The sequence below is a fragment of the Tiliqua scincoides genome, chromosome 4 (genome assembly GCF_035046505.1).
Source record: "Tiliqua scincoides isolate rTilSci1 chromosome 4, rTilSci1.hap2, whole genome shotgun sequence".
NCBI classification, from domain to species: Eukaryota; Metazoa; Chordata; class Lepidosauria; order Squamata; family Scincidae; genus Tiliqua; species Tiliqua scincoides.
Genome location: NC_089824.1, coordinates 105,534,120 through 105,546,899, shown reverse-complemented (window position 1 = coordinate 105,546,899; position 12,780 = coordinate 105,534,120). Strand labels below are relative to the sequence as shown.

Below are 12,780 nucleotides of genomic sequence, written 5' to 3'. Positions count from 1 at the left end.
CAATACTAAAATAATACTAAATACTAAAATAATACGAGTTGACTAATAATACTAAAATACTAAATACTAAAATACTAATAATACTAAATAATAATACTAAAAATACTAAAAATAATAATACTAAATAATACTAAATATTAATACTAATTAATACTAAATACTAAATTATACTAAAAAATAATACTAAAATACGAGTTGACTAATAATACTAAAATAATCAACTCGTATTACAGTTGATTACTGTATAAAATAGAAAACCAATATAAGTTTGGCACTTGAACCCCAGTAGTACTTTGCATTTAGCCCCAGTAGTTGTTAATGTGGCTTTCCATCATGCAAGAGAAACTGGTAATGTTGCCATATAAATCTAAAATTTTGTTCAGTTTTGGGACTTTTTTAGGGTGAATGATATTGTATTTGCAAGTTTGTCAAAAAGGGTCCAGGGATTTGGTTTCTCTTTCAATACAAGGATAGTAATGTTAAGAGACCCTTAATTGTTAGTGACAAGCTACTATCTTTAAATAAACAGAAGAGTGTGCTGTCAGAGATGTATCTGGTCCTTATGCAGCTTATTAGTCAAGACAGGGCAATAAAGAAAACTGGGAAAAATAACTTCATATAATTATACAGAAAGAATTTAACACAGTTGTATTCAGCTAGGTGCCATCGAAAGAAAATTTTTTATAAATTGTTATATAGATGGTAAGGGATATAGTAAAGAACATTTTTACTTACCCGTTTCCAATATTTGTTGGAAATACATTCTTTCATGTATGGTGGGAGTGTTGACTGGTAAAGGTATAAAAGTGAAATGTCATGTAGGCCATAAAAAATGTAATAATGCATGGAATTTCTTTCGCTCCAATTGTTTTTTGGGGATATCTTCAATTATATGTTCAGAGAACTTATGATTCTAGTCACTTGTATGTTAGTAGTTGTACATGTTCTTCCTGCAAAAGGATGAAGAACCACACACATACCTCTGCTAAAGGAAGTTTGGAAATTTATGCTTTTACACATAGTCAAGTTTCAAGTGGTTACTGGAGGTAGGCGGTTCGACTGTCAGTCCGCTTCTCCAGCGGCTGCATTGGCTGCCCATTCGTTTCTGGGCCCAATTCAAGGTGCTGGTTTTGACCTTTAAAGCCCTATACTGCTCTGCGCCAGGGTATCTTAGAGATCGCCTACTCCCATACAATCTGGCTCGTCCTCTTAGGTCATCAGAGAAGGCCTTTTTGCAAGTGCCGCCGCCTAGGGAGGTACATGGGGCAGCGGCAAGAAATAGGGCCTTCTCAGTAGTGGCACCAAAGCTATGGAACTCCCTTCCCCTTGACTTAAGAATGGCTCCCTCTCTTGAGAATTTTCGGCGAGGCCTGAAGACCCTTCTGTTTAAACAAGCCTTCTGAGTTCTTGGCCTTTTTAACATCTTTTTAACATCTTTTAATATTTTTTACAGGCCTGATTCTTTTATGATTTGCTACTGCTCTATGCTCTTTTTACCGGACTATTTTTTATCTGACTGCTGTTTTTTATGATATGTGTTAATATGTTTTTATTTGTTTTAAATTATGTTTTTAATCTGTTTTAACCTGTTGTAAGCCGCCTTGAGTCCCTTCGGGGAGAAAGGCGGGGTACAAATAAAGTTGTTGTTGTTGTTGTTGTTGTTGTTGTTGTTGTTGTTGTTGTTATTATTATTATTAATAATAATAATAATAATAATAATAATAATAATAAAAATAATAATAATAATAATATTATTATTATTATTATTATTATTATTATTATTATTATTATTATTATTATTCATAAGTGTCTCTGAGAAGGGCAAGTAAAAAAAAACTTTTCAGAGGAATTAATATTTTTAAATGAACTTTTGGAGTCATATAATACCAGGAAAAAATGTAACACTGCAAGTTTTGGCTTTTAAATTCTGACTTGATTTTGACCTCTTCTGCAATGGGAAATGCTTTGCTAGGTCTGTGACCTGTGATTTTTAACTCTGCAGGTGGAATCCATAGCTTGATACACACAAAAACAGGGTCTTCTCTGTTGGTCAGTTGGTTAATTTTATTTTTTTGTCTTTAGTTTCAGCTGAGATTTTGAGAAAAAATCTGAACCAAATGAATAAACAGATTTCAGATTTGCAGCGTGACATTGAGACATTCCCCAGTGCTACAGATGAGAAGGATAAATTTGTAGAGAAAATGACCATATCCTTTTTTGATGTAAAACAAGAGCGCTACAATGGCCTAATCCTATTCGGATGCTGTACTGGCACAGTGACTGCCATATACAGCAGCAGGGAAGGAAGAGAAACACGGAGTCAGGCAACGCTACACTGACACAAGCCCTCTCAATAACACTGCCTGCATCCCTAGCAACCATGGCACAGCTTGTCATTCATCAAGGGTGGACCAATGACCAAGGAGCCAATTGCTGCCACCATCCAGCCCCAACACCAGCAGCTAGAGAAGCTCTGCCTAGGTGAACCAATCAGGAGGCAGGGCCAGTGAGCAGTCATTGCTGCAGTGATTCCCCCTGTCAGCCCTTAGGAATGAGCCACACTGCAGCATCACCCCTGCCAACCATGGGGAAATGTCTTAATGACTGACGCACAAGCCACAGCATCCTTTGTCCCACTGGAACTGTCAGTGTTCCAGTGTACATGGAGATAGGCTAGCATACCTTGAGGATAGCATTGGCAGTAAGAACAGCATGTTGCAAAAGGAATTTTGTGTGATATTGAGGAACAAGTAGGTTTTTATACATGCCTTCTGGGTTCCCTTGTTCAGACATATGTGTGCTATAGATAGAAAGGCCCTTTCTGTTGGAAAGGAGCTTTACATAGTAAAATAAATGCCAAAATGGTACATCTCCCCCCTCCCCCCATAGGGTTCACAATTTGAAAAAACACAAAAGAGAGGTTGGCAAGTGGCCACTGGAAAAGACAGTATGCTGCAGTGAATGGGAGCAGCTGCTCCCGCCCTGCAAGATGTACAAGAACTCTTAGCCCAGCTTACATAAGGCCTCCAGGTGGTCTGTCATTCAGGCAGTTACAGGACCAAACCTATGTAGAACTGTTTCATGTGTCTTCAGACCACTTTCCCTGGTGACAGAATCAATGTACATCACTTAACAAGATATTCTTCACCTGTCTGCTTAGATATAAGCAAGGGAAGGTTCTTTTAAGCCTGGCTGGGTGCTGGGAATCAGGAAGTTAATGTTCGCTCTTAGTCTCCCTTCCAGCCTGCAGGCTTCCTGCCTTCTTGTCTCACTATAAGCTCTTTGCTTATAGCCTTTGGTTAAATAAGACATGTTATTACTTTGCATGAATTTAATATAAACAAAGATAATGGGCAAGGAGGGGAAGGGAGAACTGAGGAAATAGGGTTTCCCCTTTTCTGTTTCTGGTATCTGTTGGGGGGACGGATGGACATATTCCCCGGGATACCAGGGAATGCCTGTATTTTAAAAACACACCAGAAATAATAACATGTCAAGATCAATAAGATTACAAGATCAACACAGTAAAAATACATAATGTCAAACTTACAGCAGCATTGAAATAAACCAGTTAATTAATAGTAAAGGATTACTTTGTATGTCTGTAGGCTTTCATGGCCAGCAATAATCCAACAATTACTTTATTTGCACCTCTACTCAGCAGCTTTTTGGGGCCCTTGACTCAAGTTTTACAGTTTTGTTAAGGAGGCCCAAAAGCAGTATGAGAAGCTAAAGATGATGCACTCAAACATGGAGAGCCACTATAAGGAACTGGGGCAGTACTTCCTGTTCGATGTAAATAAAGTATCGACTGAGGCGTTCTTCACTGATCTACGCATCTTCAAAAACTTGTTTCTGGTGAGTACCCTGTGTGTGCCGTATCACAATATGACCTGCTCTTAAGAACTGCTTTTCTTGTCCAGTTCAGCACTCATCCCCAGCAGCAGCAGCAGACAACTAGGCACTTTATGGAAGGTTACAAATAGTTACAAATCATTGGAGGTGCCCATTTTCTGTTGTGTGTTCCATTTACTTAGGATAGCCCTTGTTTTCTGCACCAGTGAAACCACTGTTCTGGTTTTGCTCCATTTTGTTTTTTGAGGAATGTCTGTCTGACAGTGAAGATATAAATTCACCAGAGCTGCTATTTTTTTTTTGTGGTTTTACCTCCTCTCCTTACTGTCTAAAGCAGCAATTTCCAACCTCTGTGCTGCAGCACATTGGTGTGCCCCGAATGGTCAGCAGGTGTGCCATAGGAGTTTGGAGGACAGCAGTGGTGTCACAGGAGGGTGCAGGCTGCACCAGGAGATGTGCATAAGGAGTAACACCCCTACTGGCCAAAATTTTAAAAATCTTGTTATTTTTGAATAATACCATCATGTTATATATCAATTGATGTGTAATTTCATGCAGAATGCAATGAAACAAACCAGACTGAAATATCTCAATTCTATCAAAAGTTATAGTAATAAAACCAGAGGGGGTGGGACAATGGTACATCACCATGCTCACTGCCTGGAGCATTGCCCTGCCCACTGCATGGGAAGAGATCCATCATGATGCACGCTGGCCTTCCGTACTGGGTGACTCAAGCCCTAGTGACACCACTGGGGAAGGGTCTTTTACTATTGGGGGATATGAGCCGCCCACTGGCAGTGTGGTGTACCTTGTAAATTGTCAAAAAACTGATCGTGTGTCTTGACAAGAAAGATTGAAAATTGCTGGTCTAGAGGCTGTATTTGTTTAAAGAGATTGATATCAATTGTTATAAGAAATATTGTGAATGTGTTTTGTGTTACTGCTGTCTGTTCTACAGTAACTATAAGCAGATCTGTTGTAAGATGAAATACTAAAGAAAAATGTGTTTTTTATGGGAAAAAAGCTGTTAAGCTTGTTTACTACAGTCGGTTACACCAGGAGAGAAATGTATGGAGTGTGTGGGTGGATGCCTGGTGGAGAGAAGGAGGATTCAGGTAGTGATCCTTGGTTTGATAACAGTATCCCTATGAAATACTGAAAAGTATACTGTGTCTAGCAGCTGTATTCTCAGGTATACTATCAGCCGCCTTGGGTCCCTTTAGGGAGAAGGGCAGGATATAAATAAAGTTTATTATTATTATTATTATTATTATTATTATTATTATTATTATTATTATTATTATTATTATTATACTACTGTTAAACCTGGAGGTTCCATTTTAGCTACCACAGCTAATGGCTATCAATAGACACTCCTCCATGAATCTGTCTTATCTTTGTTTAAAACTAACATAAAATGTGGTCATCATTGCATCATTATTTTTATGCCATTGAGAAGCAAACAGCACATGGATCCTGTTGGTCTAACTGTCTCATTGTCAGCTTTACCAGTTAACTGTCTGTCTTTCAGCATGCTGTAATGGACAACCAGAAACGACGTTTGACTGAGGAAAAGATGCTCCAAGCTAAATTGACCAGAGAAAGAGTAGAGAAGGAGAGGCAAGAAAAGCAACGGAAAAAAGAACAACTGATTGACATGAATGCAGGTACTATAAAACAGCCTTGTGGTGTGAATCGGGACAGGGTCTGCGTGCCAAGTGCTAGACAACATTGCTTTATATAAGCAAAGGCATTAATAGGTTCTGTCACCACAATGCTAATTGTGCAGGTGGATTTATTCTATAGTTGTGTGAAACCTTTGCTGCCACAGCAGTAAGCTCATCCACATTTAGGAGACTGCCTCCTTCCTCCCCATTAGGAGCAGTATTAGCTGGGACCTGCTAGTTTGAGATCCAGAGTCCCTTTTTCCCCACATTCTGTTTCCTGCAACAGCCGGCCAATCTTTCTGGAAAGCTCCTAAGCGAGATAGGAAAGCAAGAGTCATCCCATGCTGCTTGACACCCCCCCCCCCATCAACTTGTATTCAGAGGTAAACTGCCTCATAATATGGAAGTTCTGTTTAGCTGGTGTGGCTATGTGCATCTTTGCAGGAGAAGAAGGCAAATGGACAGGTGTGTCACTAGTTCCTTTCCACTTGCAATAGTTGTGTGAGCTTTCAGTTGTAACGGCTCCGGGGTTTGTACCTGGAGCGTGAGGCACTTTGCACATGAGGAGCATTGGACCAGGAGCATGAGGTACATTGCACAGAATCCGATATGGAAAGCACTTTGGCATAGGGATTGGTTTGAAGCCTGTGCACGGATCACATTTATCACATTTGTAGCATCTATCTTATTGCATGAACTTGTGGTGGGAAAGAACATGATTGACCACAACTTCCGAGTACATGTGCACTATAGGTACATGAAACACAATAACTTGTCTGTGGTTCTCTCTCAGGTTTAATGCAAATATCAGCACAAATGTCCTTTTTATGTAGGAATTTTGTTGTGTGGAGTTGCCCTAAGTTGTGCGGTTCATGAGTTTATTATGTTGAAGGAATCTCTTTCCCTTTTCTTTCTCTTCTGGGACACTGAGGTGTGGTAGTCATCATGGAACCTCATTGTACCTCATGCATCTTCTTCTGGTCTTCCATGATGCTTATATTCTGTGGAGTGTCCTCTTGCCTATCTTATACTGTCTTGTCTATTTTATATTCTGTGGAGTGTCCTCTATCCCACTTGTCTCCTTTCAGAAACAGGTAAAAATGTGTTTTTTTCTGCTGGACTAAGCTCTTAAGTTGCTGATTGCTGCCCTTGCTTTTTATTTGTCCTTTTATGCTTAGCTTTTTATGATGTTTTAATTGTATTGGCTTTTTCTGTGGAAGTCACTTTGAGACTACTCAAAAGTAAAATTGATTTACCAAATAATTGGGGTTAGGTAACAGCTCTTGCTTACTTCAGTTCCACCCTCTACCTGGGTTATTTGAGACTGTGGATCATTATACAGTAATGTCCAGAATCACAGGCAGAGCTCACTTGGTAGAAATTTCACATCTAAGATGAAAATACTTCTTCTGGCTCATGCAGTATCTCTTATGATTATGGTGTTCCTGCAAGTGAACAAGAATGACTCTGCTTTGTAGTGCTAATTTTCTCCTTATTGTGCTCCTTTTCATTGATGGCGCTGTTAAGTGTCTAGATAAAGATTAGCTTGATTAATCAGATTTCAGACTTCTTTTTAGGTCTTGATTTCAAAATGCCTCTGAACATTCTTTTAGTTTTCTTTGGATGCCTGAAGGCGTTTATAGATTCATGAGCCCCTCTGTGCTCATGCCAGTTTCCTGTTTCTAGTGGTCATCAGCAGCTTCAGATATTAGCACAGGATTTTGAGGTGCTGCTTCTGATGGGTCTAGTCAAGGCCTTTATATAGCTGCATTTATTGTGCTGTCTCTTTCCATGTGACTGTCTGGTATACAGGCACTGTCTGCTTTTTTTCCAAACACATTCCTTTGTTAGAACATATGGACTCAATTACTGCCCCTGTCTGCTTATTTCCTGTCTCTCTCAATTTCCTGCCAGTTATCCCCTGCCTTTGAGCAACGTGAAGTTGTGCTGAGTGACACGGCTTATGGTTCTTCTCGCATTCCTTCCCCCTTCCCCCACAATTTTGTCTTTGAGTTACTGTAGTGAAACAGTGTTGTATGTGAAATGTCTGCAGAAAAAAAATACTGGTCTAATGAAGGGCTTTCCAGGGGTTCCATAATTCTTATAGAACCACTCCTGGCTGAATTATTTCTCAGGTTTAGTGGTGTGAGTTCCTGCTTTTCTGTAGAGTAGGATCCCCTCCCAACCTGTTTCACTAAATTTCAGGAACAAACCCCATCAAAACAAGGCAATCCTTGTGAGGAAGGGGAAAGATCTCCTTGGGTAAGTGAAAGCCTCCACCACCCCCATGGGGCATGGGGTTCTCAGATCTACGCCTGCTGTATAGCAGGCATAACTCCAAAGCATATAATGGCGATGGAAAGGGAGTTGGATATCTGCACACACAAATGCCACTGATCCCACCCCCCCAGTCTGCCTCCCTCCTTGCCCTCCATACACACGCCCCAGGAAAAATCTGACTGAAGGCTACCAAATTGAGATGAAGAGGCAGAGGGAAAAATAAGGGAGTGTTAATTTTGCCTTTTGGTGGCTAGCTTTCGCAGGTGTGTTTTGTCATGGAGGACAACCTGAGCACCTGTCGCCGCTGACATTCCCAGCTCAGCATCAGTGTGCCTTCCACCAGGAAAGCATGTGGCCCCTTGAAACTTCTCTGAACATTGCAGCTACCAGAATTCTTTGGAACTGCTGTTGCTGTCAGTTTTCCTGTTTTGGGGCAGTCTTAAATTCCTTCGTTCAGTCTACTTGACTGCATGAAGTTAGCATTTCTGCCATTTTTCATATATCTTCCAATAGTGCCATTGATAGTCATGCCTTTATTTAATTCACACAACTATAAAATTAGTTGCTCTGTAAGATGGAATTGCAGTTTAACACTGTAGTTTCCTTTTACATCATTTAACCCCCCCCCCCACCTAACCATTTTTGTGTCTATTAGGGTTTTTCCCCCTTATTATCTTGGTTAAGAATTCTCATTCTCCTGTTTAAGCCATGTAGGCTATTAAGCCATTAGCCTTAAAGACCAACACTCTTACATATAATTTGGGATTTTTTTTAGCTTACTTTGCATGCATATTGCAGATGCCCAGGCACTATTGATTTAAAGGTATCCCAGTTGTCTTCTGTATTTGGTGGTATTAAATTATTTTATCCAACCTTTCTGTTTAGCAGAATTTGCCAATTTGAAATTCAGCTTTTGGGTCCAGCTACCATTCCAATTAAAATAAATATGAACTAATTCATGAAAACTTAATTCAAGAGTATTCCCAATAACCATTTTCCTTTATCATATCTTCACAGTAGAACAAAACCCACCTTAGCAAATTCTCTTGAATGAGAACCTAAGAGACGAACGTAATAATTTAAGCAGGGTGATGAAAAGATAGTTCAGGATCTCCTGCTAGATTTCTGAGTGATTTGCATTTGGCCTCCCTCAGAAGTATCTCACTTCCAGTTGCTTAACAGTAGTAACGAAAAAGGGGTTTTCTCTTCTCAATTAGGCTGTTAGAATCCCTAATCTGTAGTGGATCATATATAAATTTATACTTCTGTGCACAAATCATCCTAGTGTATAGGTTGTGGGGTGCACTAGCAAATTGTTTCAGCACCTATCCTTATTTTGCATCTGGCTCTGACTGTTGAACTGTGGAGTCTTAGTAAAAAAGAAAAAGTAGATCTCACAGATTTGACAAGTCTGATTTTGTACTTCATTCAGCCTTCCCCTTCCCATTCTTACAGTCTTAAACCCAAGGGGAGGGATGCTGATGGGACCGTCTCCTCATAAGAGGTGGAGGCACCTTTTGTTTTCCCATAGTTGTCCCAGGATAGTGTCAGGAACAGATATCTCTCCCCCCCCCTGAACTAGATGCAAGTGGTGATACAGATTCAGTGTTCACTGCTACTCTCACAGCTTTCCCAAGGTATTGGCATTACTTCAGCATTCCTAAAGGTCAGTTCCAGGTCTCTTTGATAGTGTTCCAACCTACAAATCTTACTTTTGTCTTCTTAGCAGCTTTGCCTTTGGCATCTTCAGTGCTCTTCACTGAAGTGACATTTTCTGTAAGGAATGGCTGAAACCCTCCAAAACTGACCATATCATTGCTTCTCTGACAATTTCTACCAGCTATTGGGAGATGTCATGCAGGACTGAGCCATACCCAAGAGTGATGCTTCAATCATAGCCCTAACTTCCAAAGCCCTGCTTCCACATGAATCAGATAAAAACTACTAATTGACATTCAGTAAAAAGTAGATGCTGCCATGATCTGCAGAAGTTGTGAGTCATCAGCCACAGCCTTGAGGTCTTCTCTTTAGCATCAGTTATGGCCAGAGCAGCCTTTATTTGGAGTAGAGAAATGCTAGGCAAGGAAGGCCTAAATAAAAAGTCCAAGGATACTCTTAAAAAGAAGAAAACTCTGACTAGCTATGTAAATGGAAAATGGAATCAAATCCAAAGTAAAACTTGCCAGCATCCTCTTCTCATGCTGGAAACTGTTCAGGGGTCCTCTGGAAGGCTCCTGATGGAAACAAAGACAAAATGAAGGCTTTACTGAACCTGTTCAAGAAAATGGATAAGCAACAAAACCCTTGGACAAGCAGCCCTTTCATCATTCCAAGTCTTATTCTTTTTCCAGATATCCCTCCAAGTAATTCAAGCCCAGATGGCAGTGACACCACAAGTCCAGACCACAGTTTAAACAGATGGATCAGGACTTGAGCAAGAAGCTAAGCTGGTCTATCTACCCAGTCTCCTGGTCCATAGATCTTTGCAGAATTTGCAGAAGTCTGGACAGATGGGTATTAGAATTGGTTATCAAGAGCAATTCACTGGAGTTCAGCAAGATGAGTTTTTTCTAGCACCTGGTCAAACACCTTTGGGATTTCTAGTACCAACCCATGTCTTATGTAAATCAGTGGAATCAAACTAATTTCTGGCTTGGAAAAGGGTTGTGGGAAATCTTTTGTCATTTTCATAATTTTAAAGAAGAGCAGAAAGACCTGAGCTATCCTGGGCATCATTCATGTCATCTGCTTCCTCTCCAAACACAAATTCCTCACAGACATTTTCCATTTGATGCTGTCTAGTTTCAGGGGGAGAAATAGCCTGTCCCATTTGGAAAATGGCCCTAGTAGATTTCTGCAATGCAGTTCTTTGCAATAGCAGTACCAGTTCCAAACATTTTCCTTTCTTTGTTTACCAAGATTCTGGTGACACTAATGACTTAGCTCAGATTGGGTAAGGAATTGGAGGTTGGGGAAATTCAGATATATCTATACTTGAACAAATTACAGTTCTGTCTTGTGTATAAACTTTGAAAACTGCGCTTTGTTAACTACCAGAATTAGAATGAACTAGGCTGTAGAAATTTGGAACAAACAGTTGGTCTTGCCCTGTCCTATCTAGTTCTAACTCTGGTTAGTTGACAAGCTGCAGTCCCAGAGTTTGTGTACAACCCAAAAGTGAGAGAACAAAAATTTTGTTTCCTCCTTTTGCAGATAAGGGGGAAAAAGCTTGTATATTGATTGATCTCCAAGGCAAATTCTTGTTACAGGAAACTAGGCCACTCTTTCTTTATAGTGTTCCTTGGTGAGTCAAGGGACCCTCATAATGGAAACAGTTCACAAGATAATCACATGCGCCAGCTTGGAGAGTGCAATGTGAAAAACCTGGCCGAAGTTCCCTGCTCACCCCAAGAAACGGTGAAGACTGCCAACTTCCTGGAAAGATCAGACTGGCTCTCTGTTACTTTGCAGTCAAGACACAGGTCAACATATGTTAGTGCCAACAATATGGTAGCCAAAGCTCATATCAGCAGTCAGGAGGGCACTCAATCAAAGTCACTACTGAAGGAAAAAGTCCTCTTGTTCTCATGACCAGCCTGTGGTCCATAGAGTCAAAATGTCTGAAGGGCTCATTCAAGCAGAGTTGTTCAGCTAGTAACAGCTGAAGAGAGTGGGCTTTCAACTCAGTGACACTCAGTAAAATCTGCCTCCAGTTTAGGACTCTGATCATGAAACTTTTTGTGTTGTCTTCAGACAAGAAGCTGCCCAGTTTTGGTTCAAGGTTCCAGGGAGGAGGAACAGGACTGGTCCAACACCTTACATTTGGATTGACCATGTGGTCTCCCCTATCCCTTGTCCTCCCATTTTCTCTTGAGATTAAGCTGGAAAACAGAGGTGATCTTGATTGATTTCCCTGAAAGGGCTGTGAGACATCTTGTTCCCTTGTGACAGTAAACCTGTCATCATTATGACTGTATCTGGGTCTTTCCAAGTACCCAGGACCTTCTGTGTCCAAGTTCCATCATAGAAAGAGGTGGAGATTAACTAGGCCACCCTTTGAATCTCTGGAAGCCTCTTTATTCAAGAGACAGCCTTTGGAAGATATGTATCCATTTTCCTTCTCTTCTTAACTGGCAGACTTCCAGGTTTCTCAGTTTGCACTTCAATTGTTGCACTTCAGTAGTTCTTTCACAGCTTCATTTGCCTTTGGCAATTCTTGGGCGAGCAAGAAGAGGAGAGCGCTAAGTAGCATGTCATGCCACATATATAGGTCAGGTGTAGCTGGTTATGTTTGCCAGCAGGTGGCACTGTGAACAACAAATTCAGGCTGTTTCATGAATGCACCCGACAGATGTTCTAATGTGATTTTATAGGTTTATATTTCGTCAGGAGCTGTTACTATGGAAACCAGGATTTGCAGAGCTGTTCATGAATTTGTGGTTAACGCTTTCAACTCCAGGCTTTCTCTGGGGTGGGGGTGGGAGGAGATGAAACATGAAACACATTGTATAGGTTTTTATCCATGCAGATAATATGGTCCTGCTTCTTGTAGCATCAATGCTTAAGGAGTTTGGGCCTTGGCAAGGAGATTACAGACCAGCTACCAAAAGGCAGGATGCAGAGAGGTGTGATTTATAGAAGACTATGGAATGTGGTTTCATTCATAAAGACATATTTTTTTTTAAGCAGCTATTACCCTACTACATTTCCTGTCCTCCTCCCAGGAGGGTGGAAGGTAGTGCTGACTTTTCCTCCTACTATAGGAAGGCAAGCCAAACAAAATTATACTGTCAGCTCTTCCTGTTAAATTTGCATGCAAGTGCTTTATTGAGGTTTCCCCTCCCCTGGGAGAAAGAGGTTGTCCTGCTTGTCTGGAGAGGTGGGGGCAGCCCTGACCTTCTGCTACAGGAATGATGCATGTGTCTTCATTGGCACATGCTCTTTGGACTGGGGCATGCTTGTTGCTAAGGGAAGG

General features: G+C 40.7%; 1 protein-coding gene across 1 annotated transcript in view; it reads left to right on the top strand.

Annotated features, from left to right (window-relative positions):
* DIAPH1 (diaphanous related formin 1) overlaps positions 1-12,780 on the top strand; it is a 97,900-nt gene that overhangs the window by 63,156 nt on the left and 21,964 nt on the right. Inside the window, exons 23-25 of the mRNA XM_066624521.1 lie at positions 2,083-2,207; positions 3,694-3,858; positions 5,390-5,525. Coding sequence (XP_066480618.1) covers positions 2,083-2,207; positions 3,694-3,858; positions 5,390-5,525 — 426 coding nt within the window. The remainder of the gene's footprint in view (positions 1-2,082; positions 2,208-3,693; positions 3,859-5,389; positions 5,526-12,780) is intronic.